At 38.8% G+C, this 16,059-nt stretch overlaps 1 protein-coding gene across 1 annotated transcript in view; it reads right to left on the bottom strand.

The window, feature by feature from the left end:
- Nucleotides 1-11,113, bottom strand: part of LOC145446644 (uncharacterized) — a 30,522-nt gene extending 19,409 nt beyond the window's left edge. Inside the window, exons 1-7 of the mRNA XM_080324995.1 lie at nt 10,937-11,113; nt 6,295-6,499; nt 5,084-5,244; nt 4,889-5,017; nt 2,423-2,539; nt 1,768-1,881; nt 1,150-1,263 (exon numbers count right to left, since the gene is read on the bottom strand). Coding sequence (XP_080181121.1) covers nt 1,150-1,263; nt 1,768-1,881; nt 2,423-2,539; nt 4,889-5,017; nt 5,084-5,244; nt 6,295-6,499; nt 10,937-10,988 — 892 coding nt within the window. The 5' untranslated portion in view covers nt 10,989-11,113. The remainder of the gene's footprint in view (nt 1-1,149; nt 1,264-1,767; nt 1,882-2,422; nt 2,540-4,888; nt 5,018-5,083; nt 5,245-6,294; nt 6,500-10,936) is intronic.
- Nucleotides 11,114-16,059: the final 4,946 nt, after the last annotated feature.

Raw genomic sequence — 16,059 nt, 5'->3', positions numbered from 1 at the left:
TTTTCGGAGTATGATGTATGATTACGTCATTGCATTTCGTTTTTCTGGCTGTCTAAAATACAGTTTGAATGGTCATTGATTCTGAACCAATGAACGAATATAGAGTGAGATATAAACGCAAGAAGGCGCTGTGTGTCGCTCACATATACGTAGAACTGTTAAACTGCGAAGTAATTGTAAGCCTCAGTTTATGGTTATCAGCCAAAATAGATAATAGAGAAACGAATTGATAAGATGCAATACATTGCCCATTTAGAAATGGATACAATTCGAGCCTGCTCCAATCATTGAGGAGTATATAAACTATATTCGAATTCCATTTCAATAAAACAAGAGGTTTGGTTGAGGCAAGAACAGAAATAGACATTTTGATATTAAATTACTTTACTACGCTAGTTTACGACAACGTAAGCTGTAAGCTTAGATCTCTTCGTTTGTGGTCAATTTATTTGTGAGAGAATAATGGAAGCTCAGTTAAACGTACGCGAACAATCCGACCATGTGCAAAGTAGCCTACTGTGATGTTTATCGATACCGATTAGGTGATGACTTGAAATTGACTCGTGAATTTTGCTCCGAGTCACGATTCAATCCAGATTTCTGATACGCCGAGTCAAGTCAAGTCAAGACATTTCAGCAAAGTGACTCGGATCAAGTCAAGTCATACGAAAAAAGTGAGTCGAGTCATCCCAACACTGTACAATATACATATATTTTTAATCTCATAGAATAATACAGAGATGTTCTGAATAGCCTTCTCGTCACCCTCTCAAGTATGAACCGATATATCCACATAAAGGCTTCCTATAAGGGGATTTGTCTTCATATTGTATGTATTCTCACATTTACTGTTAAACTTCTTAACACACAATTTCTAAAGAATTTCTAGGGAAGGGAAGATCGATTGGGAATATTTTTATATACGAACGACATGAATACCAGCACTATTTCAACTCGAGTGATATCAGTGTTCTCATTGAATTAGCAGTCTTAGATCGGGATGAAGTTAAGCTGTTGATTTGACTACTGTGATAATCTAGAAACTAGATCTAGCAATTGGCGAAATTTGCGCTTGTAAAGGTTCTCGATGGAATATCCCACAAAACAATAGAGCTAATTGCTAAGAAGGTGTATATAATGGATGCCTACTTGTTTCACAGTTCACCCCGGTAAATCCGAGCGGGCATCGACATGTGTAACCGTCTACTTCATCCGTACACTCGCCTTGATTCTGGCATGGTTCCGACTCGCACTCGTCAATGTCTGAATGCGTATATACAGATTGCTCCACAGATAATCGAATTTTGACGTTACGGAAGTATCATCACGAAACTAAAGTTATTACGAGTGACACATTGGCATGTTATAATTGAATAAATCGATTTTAACCCATAAACCTAACATCCGATTAAAATTCTTCACATAAATCGAACCTATAAACCCCCTCACCTAACACCAACCGTAAACATACCTGTTCCATTGCACTTTATGACAATTATGGGGGTTGATCACGATCGACTTGACAGATATGTCAATTCCACTAACGTGCGTATAGCTTTGTACTAGGCCTACATGCTTTGTGTGCTCCGATACGGCGAATCGAAGTTTACATCCTTCCACAGTGAAAAATAATATTGAGACTATAATATTCGTAAATAAATTAGAACTCACAAAATAGCCTCTCGCTAATCGACTGGAATCATTAGAATCAATTCTAATGACGCCCATAGCGGGTGTATACACAATGATAACACAACGGTTACTCACTTTCGTCGCAAACTTCCCCCCTGAATCCATCGAGACAGGTGCATTCAAAAATATCGATTCCTTCCTCGCACTCCCCGTCGTTCATGCAAGGCTCCGATTCGCATTCATCGATATCTGAACAAAGACACGGCTTAATCTGCAAATACGTGCCTATTACACAGCGTCATAAACGAGTCACAAGTCAATCTCACTTTTACAGTTTCGACTCGAGTCGAGTCCATGGCTTGGAGAAATAAGTCGAGTCAGAGTAATAGTGTTGACTGTTCATTATACAGTTCCAGTAAGGTTCAACTCACATTTTTAAAATTCTAGGGTGATATCGTAGGCCTCGAATTCAAAATAATAATTTTTCCACTCCTAAAATGTTTATCCAAACAAATTAAAGGCAGTCTGCGGGCCTATTTCTTTAGTATCGGTCCTTATACGCGAGATTTCAAACAAGTCATATACAATGTCTTGTGTCATATGACTTGGTCGAGTCGTGTGCAATGACTCGAGTACAAATCCAGTCAATACAGAAAGTGACTCGATTCGAGTCGAGTCATTTCCCAGTGTTCAAAAAATGAATCGAGTTCAGTCGAGTCCGGTCAACGAAAAATCTCGAAGACTCTAGATTTCACAAACCTACTAATACGGTAGAGATCTTATTTTCAACCTGTTTCGCAATTCGTTCCAGTATATCCAGGTAAACACTCGCAATGGTAGCTGTTAAATTCCGGAGTGGAACAGTTGCCGCCGTTCTGACAAGGAGTGCTTTCGCATTCGTCCAGGTCTGTACAGAAACGTATGAAAAACTTCCTAGATGTGTCAAAGGTCATCGTCGGTACTCAAGTAGCAGATATGAGCGAATTCGGAATTTCTATGTCCTTATCCAATCCAAATCCGAAGTTTCAAATCCTAATCCAAATCCAAATCAATAACTGTTTCATATTCAAGTCCATGTCTAATCCTAATTCGATTCCAACTTAAAATTCAGAAAAAATGCTAATTTATGCCAGAGAGGGAGTGGAAATTTTGCTTTCACAACCAACAATTATCTTGATTTAAGATAACTTAGCGTAGGGCTGTGCCTCTCATGTTCATTTGCTCCGAGTGCATCATAGTGTACTGTACCATAAATACATTAACTATTGATCTGAATAAAGTTTGTCGCGATTCACCACACGACATATCAATCTCCCAGAAACTCAGGAAATCCGGTCCAAATCCAACAAAGTTTCACAAATCCTGTTTTTTCAAATCTTAGTCCTGAACCATACTCATCTCTGTCAAGTAGAAATATAAGTGGCAATTTCTCGATAATAAAAATGTAAGTATTCTATGCCTGGTTTTGACTAAAAACTGAAAACTGTCAAGTAGAAGAAGTCTAAAACCATAACCACATGAGGAAGTAGTGCGAGTAGAAAAAATCTACTTGAAGTACTTCCAGAAGTACAAGTAGTCCGTTACTGGCCACTTCTGAGATTTGCCGATACAGTTACTGGATATTTTAGTCTAAAGAATGGGTGTCAAACACGCGGCCCGCGGGCCGCATCCGGCCCATCAGACGATTTCATCAGGCCCGCGAAGCAGTTGTGAGTACATTGAAATATCCTTATATTATTCAGCACACATATTGTAACAAATGCTGAGATTTTTTGTAGGAAATTTCTCCATCAAATAATCCCTCAAGACAACGGTGTTTTGATTTCACTCTTGTTACCACCAAGGTAAAGCCGGTGACATTGACACCCAATTTCGAGAAGGCAAGAAGCCAAAAAGTAGTTATTCACAGAAAGAAGAACGACAATGCGGGACCATTGCATGCAGTTTACAAGGAGAATATATTAGTTGTACAAAAATATAATTCAAATATCTGTAGTCGCACTATATCGTGTCGCATCGAACTAAGAAGACTCCAGAGAAACCCGATTACGGAGATAATAATAATAAACCATGTTCCAACGTCTGCGTCTGCGGTTAAATCTCCAGCATTCTTCACAACGCATGCTCGGGGATCAGGCTAGATTACGACCAACGCAAAGGGGGCAGAGAAATATGCCTACCGATATCGTCTTTAGCACCACTTATTTCAGTGGTTCATAACTGTATTCAACCAGTCAATCCTTGTATTTTGACCAATTCCATTGTTCGCGAATAAAGGTGTTGCTATAATTGCTAGAATAAACGCTCTATGATCTGTGATCCATACTATTATCTATACATTCCTGATAATGAAGGATTCAAGAGGAAAGCAAGGGCATGAGGTATAATTTTGGAATTAGTTGACTGGTACGGCCCGCGAGAGATTTTAAGGTTTGAATCCGGCCCGGTACGCGATTTGAGTTAAACACCCCTGGTCTAAAGGATTAAATTCGATGTATCACGAACGAAATATTATTAAATATCCAGGCAAATTTGCGTTGGAGACAACAGAAATTGAATTTTGTGATCATTTGGTGATCATTACAGGATCTATGGCAAGCAAATCATAGCTTCAGATAGTCATTTTTGACACAAACACAAAAATGTGAAATGTTACTTCGAGATAATTATTATGAAGCAGTACATTTCTATGAATATATTGCTGCTTATCGATATTTTGCTGGTGAAGGCAATTCCGCGAACTCAGTGATTCTAATTATTACTCTAATTTGAAAATAAAAACAGTGTGCCTTGAATTCACATTCTAGTCTAATTTGGAAAAACTGTATAGTCATAGTTATAATTCTAATTGTATTCTAATTGAGTAAAGCTGAAAATCTTCCCATTGTCCAAGTCCGGCCAGCAGACCTCAAATATGGACTATGGTATTTGACGCTTTGCTAATTATAAGTTTTCATGAGTAACAAGCTGAATTCAAACAACCGATGCAGCCGATCATTGGCCAACTATCACAGTGACGAAAGATGGAGCATAGCCATTGCTATTTTTATTTTAGGCAAACTTGAATTAGAAAATTTTCATCTTTTCAAATTCAGATTACAATGAAAATTATAGCTAAACATTTTCATTCCAATTCCAGATCAAAATTAGAAGTGGAGCTACACTTGCATTTTTTCAATTTAAATTAGAATTAGAATTACTGAATTAGCAAAAACTTAGAAATCAGAGTCCAATTTTAATGGATAGAATGACTTACCCTCATCACAATCGTGACCTGTCCACCCATCATGACATTCGCATCGATACCCTTCTATTATCTCAACGTCCTTGGTACAGGTGGCTTCATTTTTGCATGGTTCGTCCAGACAGTAATCGTATCGAGTCACTTTAATACAGTAGCACAACGTTTACTTAACCACATAAACAGATACCGAAATACTAATGCCCGTACCTTGGTAGCGCAGCTTGAATCCTGCGTACTGCACGCTGTCGTCACTGAGAAACCGAATAACTGGATTTCCAAGCCCTTCGATCCCGTAGGTCCGGCTGGGATCTCTGGATTGCGGTCGGCCGCAAAATCTGTGCGGTTTCTCTTTATCCGGGAAAAATATGCTGAAAGACACTTTTGAGTTAGGGAATCGATGTTTGGAGTTCTGGGCTGTATGGACACAAGGTTTCGTGCTAGCAAGTTAATGTTGCTTTCCTAGTTTGACTCAATTCCAACCGAGTCAATTTAAATTGAAGGAGTCAAGTCCGAGTCCAAGTCAGGAAGACACGAGTGGAGTCCTAGTCATAGTTTTGAGACTCAAGTCTGAGTCCAATTCACAGTGTTTACTGTTCATTAACGAGTTCAAGTCTGGTTCAAGTCACTTCTGTGAAACTCTTAGGTGATATCGAAAGCCTCGTATCCATAATATACTCATTTTCCCACTCTCGCCATGTTGACAAAGTATGACAGAACTAGGTTTGCATTTCACATAATTCGTATTTTAAAACACAGCCTTTGAAAGACATTGCGTTTTTTGCAAAACCGTGTAACTATATTACAGAGGCTTGATTATTCCCGAACTATCGTGTATCGTGATCGTGACGTGTAGGCCTACCTCCCCAATAGAAACAATGGTATGCAAAATGGAACCCCGACTCAGTCGGTTTATCAGCATTTGAGTTGAGACTTGTTCTAAATAGAACTCTTCACTTTTTCAAACACGCCACTAGAACTAGAACTAGAATTGACGGTCTTTAAACATGCTCGATTAACTAGCTAGATCAAATCCCGTAATTGCTAATGAGCTGAGAAATAATGTAGATAAATTTCAAAAGCTAATAGCTTTTAGTTTGAAATTGGAAGATTTTCGACCCCAATTACCCACCCTGGTCGCGCCACTGTTAGAAGTAATGCCTCTGAGCTGGTAATGGCTGCGACAGCAAGAGCATCACACAACAGAACTGCGGTATCACGATTATCGCCAAACGACCTTGCGCAAATCTAAGTGTTCGGTAACAAAGTTTTTTTCAAATTGCGCAACTCTACCTAGAACTAGAACTGCTCTATTTTTAAAATCCATAATTACAACTAGAATTAGAACACCCAGTTTACAAACCCGCAACTATAACTAGTACTACTCACTTCACAAAACACCCAAAAAAAAACCAAAATACCTAAGATAATCATAGTTGCATTGCCCCTCTTGCCCGGGTTCAAGATCAAGCACGTCAAATACCATGACGATTTTATCTTTTTCGCGAGCAACCATTGTCCATCGGCAGTCAGCGTGCGGCGTGTATGCGTCTGGATATTCCGGATGGGAAAGTGTACCTTCCACTCCTTCCAGCTGACTGCCACACGGCTCGAGAATGGTAGCACCTGATTAAAAAAACGATATTATCATCCTTGCCGGTGATCAAATACAGACGTTGACAACTAGGAAATTTTCAGCCTTTCCTAATTGGATTAGAATTTGAATTAGAGCAAAGAAGCATTTCAGAAAAATTCACAGAAATTTGTTTTAATAGTCCAGACCGCAACGTTGCGTAGCCTACACAAGCAATCGAACATAATATAGTACATCATAAGTCAAGTTGCATATAGTTATGTAGGATGAGGCTGTATAGACGGGGCTGGTTGGTAAACAAGTTTGACGCAGCCGTGAGAGTAGGCCTACAGCAAGGTATATTTTTGTGCATCATTTTGATCAACCATGCGAAGCAATGTTGAATATGAATTTAGGATTCGATGAGTTAGAACGATTCTACTGAGCAATCATATATACCATGAAAGCACAACACATACATTCCCGAAAGCGGGGTATCTCGAACGCTACCCACGCACCGACTCCAGACCCTCATAGACTATATTATGGTCGGGGTATTGGAACCTGTACATTGTACAATCATCTCACCGGTTTACATTTACTGCAAATTTACACTCAGTTGCTTTAGGAAACTCATTCACAATGCATATCACTGATTTCCAACTTGTCGTTAATGGGCCCGAAGGCCCGTGATCCTTCGGAAATTTTCATAGTAAGTAACAATTTATCGTTTAACAATAACAATTTACAGTTGTTGATAATTGATATGCAATGTTATTTCCAATTCTCTACTATATTAGCTGCTGACAATTACCCTTGGCGAATGTCAGCCGGTAATATTCGAGTTTATTTGAATATGAGTATGCTATTCGATCGAATATTGACGATATGCACGTCCGAGAAGTTTTTCAATTCCACATGATGTGAAGAGAAACTGCTTTGCTCCAAACCCAACAATCGGGAGGTTTGGTATGCTGACAACAATATAGGGACAGAAGGCGAGGCTTTTGAGGATATGCCAAGTGTTATAGTTGCAACTCTGCCAATTACTATATATAGTTCGTGGTCGCAGAATAAGCTAATGTTCAGGTACAGTCTTAGAAATTTAGGGATTCGCAAGTTGCAACTATTTCTCAGAAAACGATGATTTCAATCTGATTTGCTATTGTAGGCGATGCTATCGCGTATCGACGAAGAGTTCAATTTGGGCTAACCAACGCACCCCTGAAACTGGAAAGTTCGTGTGACCTTCGACATGTAGGAACATTGCGTGTTCACGATAAAGCCGCCGTAATAGAGTCAAATGGCGTCATATAGTTAATTCTAAATTGATATCATTTCTCACCAAAGTATTATATCGACATTGGTTATTTAAAATATCGTATTATAGAAGGTTCAAAAGTTACAATGTCGCAATGTGGTAACGCAAAATTGAAGGCATCAGTAGGTTTCTCTGTACCAGAGGTGGTCAAAGTAGTCACCGTCGCTACTCAAGTAGAAGTAGAAGTAACGCCGGATTTTCTACTCAAGTAGAAGTAGGAGTGGTGGTTCACAAGTAAGTAAGTAAGTGGGTATTCTACGCCTATTTTTGCCTACAAAACTGAAAACTGTCAAGTATAAGTAGAAGTAGTCTAAAATCATAACTACTTAAAAAGTAGTGTGAGTAGGCAAAATCTACTTCAAGTACTTCAAAAAGTAGAAGTACTTCGTTACTGACCACCTATGCTCTGTACTACTATACAGTGGTAGGATGACTCGAGCCATGACTTGACTCGAGTCAGACTCGAGTCAACTTTTTCGTATGACTTGACTTGACTCGAGTCACTTTATAAAAATGACTTGACTTGACTTGACTCGAAGCTTCAAAAATGTGCATTGACTCGTGACTCGGAGTAAAATTTACGAGTCAATTTCAAGTCATCAAGTAAACGCTGTCGAATAAATTACAGCATCTTGTGTATGTTCGGATTGTTCGAGATACCCTACACTAATCCTCCACACAAATAAATTGACCGCAAACTAAACGATCACAGCTTAGGTTGTCGAAACAGTATTAGAAGATTAATCTAAATAGCAATGTGTCTCTGTTTCTTAGACGGCTCAATGCTTACGTTACGCAGAGCTCACATTAACCTACCATCATGTATGATTTAAATCGAACAAATATGGTTCGTGCGTTTATATTCTCACGGATGTGTGGACGGGTAGTGTAGGCTATTGTACCATTTCAATTTGTTTTAACTTCTCGAAGCTTCGCATTAGGTCCTATATTTTGGATGATAATAACTGACTGTATCTTGTACATGCACAGTTACTCTCGTATTTTATTAGCAGTTCTACGTGTGCGTGAGGGATACTGCGTCTGTTTGCAGGTATATTTAACTAGATATTCCTTATTTGATTCAAGATAAATTATTATTAATCAGTCTTTCACACAGCTAGCGAAATGTAATGACTTTGAATCATCACTCTTTCTTCAAAAATTCAATTTGACTTGAATTGTGACTTGACTCGTGACTTGACTTGACTTGACTCGACTTGACTCGAGTCACCTTTGAAAATCGTTTGACTTGACGTGACTCGAGTCAAAATCCGCAATGACTCGAGATGACTCGTGACTCGAAGGTAGTGACTTGATCCCACTACTGCTACTATATTAGGCTAATCGTATTTAATAATGCAAAATCCAGACGTAATTGATGCCATTCAGGTAAAATTATTTACACACTTATTTGTGAGCTATGCCATATAAGCATGAAGCAATAGTAAGATATGACATCCTGTATGAGTATTTGGGCAACTAATTTGAAAAAAAAGGAGTTGACGGTATTATCTTTTCAGAAGATTATATTATATCATCCCAATGATGCAACACATTGGAAGGATCATGCCCCTCCTGTTTTAAAACTTCGTCCCAGATCCATTCAGCTGTATGAAATTCCTTGCGTTCAATATAATTTGTGATATTGATACTTGATTATACGGCCACCAATGAGGGTAACCAACACAACAACGTCGAGGGTACTTGAAGCAATGTGGGCGTCATTTATAATTAATTACCGATAGCTGTCTTCAGAGATACGGATATAAAGAATGTCAAGTGCGATTACTAGAGATTGGTAGCCTGGTATGAAACAAAAATATCAATTTCAATGCCGACTTATAACATGTATAATTGCATATTTCATAACAAATATAGTAAGTATAACTTTAGTTCATATACTTGTTGCACAAATATATGCACTGGGAGCACTATAGAACAGGTAAACCGGTATTCATGAGAACCTATACCCTCTAAACCAGTGGTTTACAATATTTTCCTACTGCGTAGCACTTCGATGTTCTATGGTTTTGGGTTATTGGATTATTAGGAGTATCACCTTGGGTGGATTAGCAAATACGTCGACCACAGAATTTAGAAACTAACGCCACGTAACAGCTAATACGCCTCTGATTATTTATAACGCACACTAACAAGGGAAAATGTGAAGCGTTGGTTGCAATTGCTTCTTCTGTGCAAGCTTATCTAGGCGGGATGAAACTTGGCCGAATCAAGCATAAAGTATGAAATATGCAGTATGCATTCAGTGAAGATATATCTTACATTAGAAAAAGTTCATTAACTGTATGTGAATACTGTAATTTTTTCTATAAAGAGATGCTTCTACTGCGTACCACACGTTGAGAACCACTGCTCTAAAGTGACGCTCCCCAAGGTGCTGACCTTTTATTTATTAGCCAGCACCGGAAATAGGACGTGATCAGGCACCCGCGGGGTTAAATCAAGTTACTATACGGCGTATGAACATTGCCTATAGTACAACTAGTCCAATTTCGGTGGATTTAGCAGCTGGGCGAGACCTTTTTTGAGGCAACCAGTAGTGGCCGCCCGCTGAAATGGGTGCATGAGTTCATCAAAACCAGTTTAAGTTTGCACTGTACTTGAAAAAAAGGTTAAATAGCAGCGCTCTATATGACAGTTAATACGACATTTTAAGTTGGATTCGGTGGAGGTCAAGACTTCACTCAAATACTCTACAGTAAAATGTTTTAGGATAACTGGGCAATCCATGCTATAGTACTGTATACTAGAAATGTAAACCTATTTTATGGAGTGATGAAAAGTTAGTAACAATGCCTGTGGTTTCAAAAGCTGCAGCTGTTCGCAACAATGCCTAGAGGGGGTGCCATAGTACCACGAGCATTGATTCTAATTTCCATTTTCGGAATCAGTGCGACATATAGACTAAATGAAGACCTTTTTTAGTTAGCCAGCTATAGAATCACCGAAATATGCAGCCTACATATTAGTTTTCCAAATGCGAAGGGCTCGATAAAATGCATGTACGGTTGTATGGTGATTGCGGCGTTCTTCCAAAAGGCTGAGAACTACTGCATTAGGGGGAATATATCTTTTCATATAGGCCTATCGCAATGGAAGACGTTTGTGTCACACAAATCCATTCTACCACGTTGTATGAATCTCCCACCTTGTTGTATATGCCATAAAATGCAAATCAATAGTATGTTCTTTTTCGACATCGTGTCTTTTATATCATTCCCTCTCTTCGAATTGTGTTACTTCTGATCCGCGTGCGCGAAACATTGTCAAGGCCCACATGTGCGATCACATGCTTCGTAATATATTCATAAATTAATAATTTCTGCAAATATCAGATGACAAATAATGATGAAGTTGGCTTTAGATAACCGACACTTCCTATATTTTGGATTAGCGGATTGCTAATAGATTCGTGATATCAAAAACCTCTGGAGAACAATAGCATTACATTGTAATCAGAAGAAGAGCGATGACATTTACATCTTAGTACATCTAATTAGTGTTATTGCATATTTAGTTGATCATATGGCGACTATATATTCTACTCGAGTAGTCCTTACTGCTATTTATATGACGTAGCGTGTTGTCCAAGTTCTAACTCGATAACCTATATCGCAGTTTCCGTGCTATCTTATTTACGGTTACCAATATCCTTCTGTAAGATAATTTGTCCTCCTTTTCAGGAAATCGAAAATGTCCTCCGAGGACGTCTAAATTTCCTCCTTTTTGACAATTCCTCCTCCTTCATAGCGTCAAGAGCCAGGCCCCTGGACAACTAAAATACGCCGTAAATGACGCGAAATCTGTAATGTGGATGTTCGAGCGCGTCTTTCGCGAGAGGGACTGAAGAAACGACCTTTTCTATGTCAACTTAATAGTATTTTTTCTAAAGTGGGTCTTTCGTAGAGTCGATTTCCCGTAAATCAATTTCAAATCACCACTTTTCAAGTCCCGTAATCTGACTTCTGTGATTTGTAAAAACTGTCCCCTCTTCTGGAGGGTAACCCTTGTCTTATCAGATCTACGGTCTGAGAGATTGGTATGAAATTTTTAAGCTCGATTCCAGGGTTTGCACGTCACAGCCATGCAGTAAGATTTCCAACATTCTACCAACCTCGGAGAACCGAAAATCTAACAGCTTAAATATATTGATGATACGTGGTGTAAGTGAAACTAAAATATTCTGCCTTTGTCCTATTTCAAGGGTTCCAAAACTCAGTTCTCCGCTTAGCCTGAGTTATCTGGAATGAAATTGAAATTGGTAAAAAAAAACTTACATATGAAATAATTAGATTAATTATATGATTGAAAGTGTTTTGGAGAGGCACGCGCGTAAATAATATTAAACGGAGGATCTGACACGAACCTTGTTCTTTATGATCTCCATGCATAGAAACCGTGGCTCACAGCTGTAATTGGAGCTATGTAAAATGATGGCGGTTAAAGACTTACACGCTGTATTTAGTAAGCCTAAACTTATTGTTAGCTAGTCCCCTAAACGTTCAAATCGCTATGATGTATAAGAAACTTTTCACAGTGCTATAATAACAAAGCTACCCCCTAAAGTTATCTCACCTCAGCTTGAGAACCCATATCCTATATTAACTTAACTGAATGCCAGGCTTAACTTGTCATATACTTCAAATTCGTAAATTAATATGGTTTTGAAGTTAACTGAACTTTTCTGATTCTCCTCAAACTCGAACTAGCTACAGGTAGCCTAACTGGTTTGCCATTCTTCTTACTGAAAGCTTGAATAAGTCAAATATTGGCTTTCATTTACGCTATAACTTATTTCAGAAGAGCATAGTTCTCCATGAATGTACCCAACACCCTGGAAAAGTACTTATTTACAGCGAATACGTTATAACAATCGATAATTTTATTATTCGATTATTAATGACACCCTTACAATGGTACTTGTAGGTTGTGGAAACGCGTGACGTAAAGAACTGAAGTGTCATTCTTCAATCATGAATTATTGTACGATTAAATGATTCAAATTGCCGGTTAAAATCGTGCCTGCTTGGTTTTGTAAACATGAGGAAACGATGACGAAGAATTGTGTAACATGTAATATGTAATATCCGATAGAAACCTGCAATCACTTGGAAATGTTCATCTATATCTCATTTTTCGCAAGCCATATGGAGCCCCGCGTAAAAACGAAGATAAAATAAAAATGAAACCGAATTGGCGCAGGAACAGTTAAGGATAATTTAAAGCTTAACGCCCTCTTACTTAATACAACAAATATGTCTAAACTTGATCCCAATTTAGCGATACAGCTGTAGTCCTGCTTTTTATACTGATATAGTGATTGAAATCCACAAATATGGGGATTCCGCATTCTGCATATATTGTGAACATGTACTGAACAACATATATATTTACCTTAGACAACGATGCATTACTTTCATCAATTTCGTTCAATTTCCGATTGATTGGTCGAGCCAGCGCATTTCGCTGAATACCCACATGTAGTGTATTGTCGGTGACGTTTTGTGATGACGGGCAAAGCTAACAGCTATAACTGTGGAGAAGGAGTGGGCAAACTACGGCCCGCCACGCCGTTTTGTGCAGCCCGAGCAAGCCTCAAGAAACGTAGTAAAAATGCGTACTAAAATCAAATTACTGTGCATACTTTATTGAACTTTTTCTTAATATATTTCAACATGATAATGATAAATTATATTCTTAGCGTAGTATTTTCTATTTCATTGATGGCGCGATAGCCCGACCTCATGGCCCATGCATTTTGAAAAGTTTATTTTTGCTTAACATCACAGAAACTGAAACGTAAATGACTTAATTCGGACCACTAGTGTGATTGTAAATTGACAACACCAGAAAGTTTATTACTTTTAGTGATGTACTTGGAAAAAGCGATTCACGTGTGTGTCAGATAGATTCTTTCTTCGTATGTGTAGAATTATTTATAATTATAATATTTATGTATTGTAGAAGCGTATTAAGAGGTATCATTGTTATGATGCTGTCAGCATTGTGCGTGCTGAAGTTAAACCAAAAGTACACTCAGTAATCGACAGATTATATTTTCATCTGAGCAAGACACACACAATGTACAATGCGATGCAATGAACAGATAGGAGGATGCAGAACGACCAGTTGCGGTTTCCTAAACTGAAATCCATCTAAACTTATTGCCCGATGTCACAAGTCACCGTCCTTTTTCTATGTTAATCTTTATTCTGCGGCTCCTTCTTGCTCTTAACATTCCTGGAGAGTGCGTATAATTTCATCGGGTCTTTTTCTGGGCCTTTTTGTGGCCGTAAGAACAGCGACGCGAGAATGAGGAGCCCAGACAAACCCCCGACGCAGAATCGAAATCAGGCCGCCAGGCGCTCATCGTCAGCACTACCCTAACTCATCAGCTACAATCAGAAAAGCTATGAACAGATAGCTTCTCGCAGACTCAAATTTACATCCAGTTCTAAGAATCAGGACGCCGACTTTCATCCCTAATTTTGCCAATGAGGACAACCAGCTTATATATTCGCGTCAATGTTTCAGACGCGTGTACGTTATCATCAAATCAATGTTTTGTTTGTTTTAAATATAAAAATACATTTATATTAATTCCATGTCGTCTGTCACTATATAATGGGTAATCAAATAACAATATTGAATTCCGGCTTAGTATCCCAATTTTTAATAGTGCGGCCCGCGAATGGATTCCAATGTCGAATGCGGCCCGCGAGCTAAAATGTTTCCCCACCCCTGCCGTAGAGTGTCTTACATATTCACGAACGGAAAGCTGAATATTTCGATGCAACTTTTGTAACACAGCCTATAATTGTTGAAATTGCCAAGTTGGATTTTAGTTTAGTACTGCATTTCATCACATGCTTCAAGCGCAATGTAGAGATTGACCCGAAGTAGAAATGGAAATACTTACAGTCAAAGATGTTTAAATACCACGGGAAATTGTAATTTATATGAAGGCTACACAGTATAGAACGTACCAAAGTTCGCTTGCGAATGCGAACCTTCAAACTTCTAAGGTTTGCACTCAGAACGAAAACGTCAATCTCATGTTCGTATCTTTCCTAATAAATGACGAGCGGAAAATACAATCTAGAGCAGTGTGCCAGTGTTTCTTAATCTTTTAGCGCTCGGACCCTTTGAGTTGTTATGATATGGTATTCGTGATCTCCAGCGTCTGGAGATATTAATATGGATGGTGTAGCCGATGTGCTGTGATTTTTAGGGTCCAAATCGCCACCGCCGATGCAGCGAAATGCCACAGGTCTTGACGCGGTGTGGGGTGGAAGTTACGGCCAGTGCCGAAATGTGGAAGTGTGATAGTCCCGTCACATCAGGTTTCACACCCATTGTTTGCGATTGCGCATGCTATTTGTTGGTCTTTATATTTGAGTACGTTTTTAAGAGCAATCAGTTCGCCTATGTAACTGTCCTTATTTTTATTCGGTTTTTCCAATCATTGTAATTTTACGATATTAGTGATTTGTGCGCGTTTTAGTGATTTTGATTGTTTGATTACTCTTTAATTATTCTTTCGCTAGTGTATAAATTGCTCTCGTTACGTTTGTCTCGCTCTCCTTTCCATCGAGCAACGAACGAGCACGCACTATTGCAAATCTCACGCATCTTCGTGGTTCAACCAAAGCCTTGTTTCAATTTAGAGAGCTTGATTGTATTACATTGAATACAAGACTGATACGCAAGGTTTGCCTAGTCCGCGGTAGCAGGTTTTAGTGCAGCAGACAGGATTCGACGCCTGCTAAATCGGCACTCCTTGACAACGGAGTGTCGCGTCGAAACACCCATCGACTAAAGCACCCTAACGGCCTTAAAGCACCATTCTCTCATAATTGCGAAAAAATCTAGACACATTTCATCAACTTCTATTCTATTTTATATGACAAGCCTACCCTTATTTTGTCGGAGGGAATGGCATACCCAAATTTAAAGTAAGAATGCTCATGAAAGGGAATACGGCTATACGCCACAATAGCGACGGAGAATCCATCTATTAGGAATAGCCTAATTATGGCCCACATTCACCATGCGTTTTGGCGCGAAAATGCGGACCAAGTTCGTACGTCCCAATGTATACAATCTAGGCTGCGTGTTTGAATACCTCGTTGGGCTCAGTGGGCGACATCAAAAGTAATACAGGAAGCCAATTGAACAATATCTACATCTATTTTAGTACTATACAATCCTACTATGACAAACATACACTTTGGCAAATTGCGTGATATTCGCTGATATGGGGAAACAATG

Source organism: Botryllus schlosseri, chromosome 9 (genome assembly GCF_051294905.1).
Source record: "Botryllus schlosseri isolate E-star chromosome 9, Bs_hap1, whole genome shotgun sequence".
NCBI classification, from domain to species: Eukaryota; Metazoa; Chordata; class Ascidiacea; order Stolidobranchia; family Styelidae; genus Botryllus; species Botryllus schlosseri.
The sequence above is the reverse complement of the archived record's forward strand: the minus strand, read 5'-3'. Positions and strand labels throughout refer to the sequence as shown.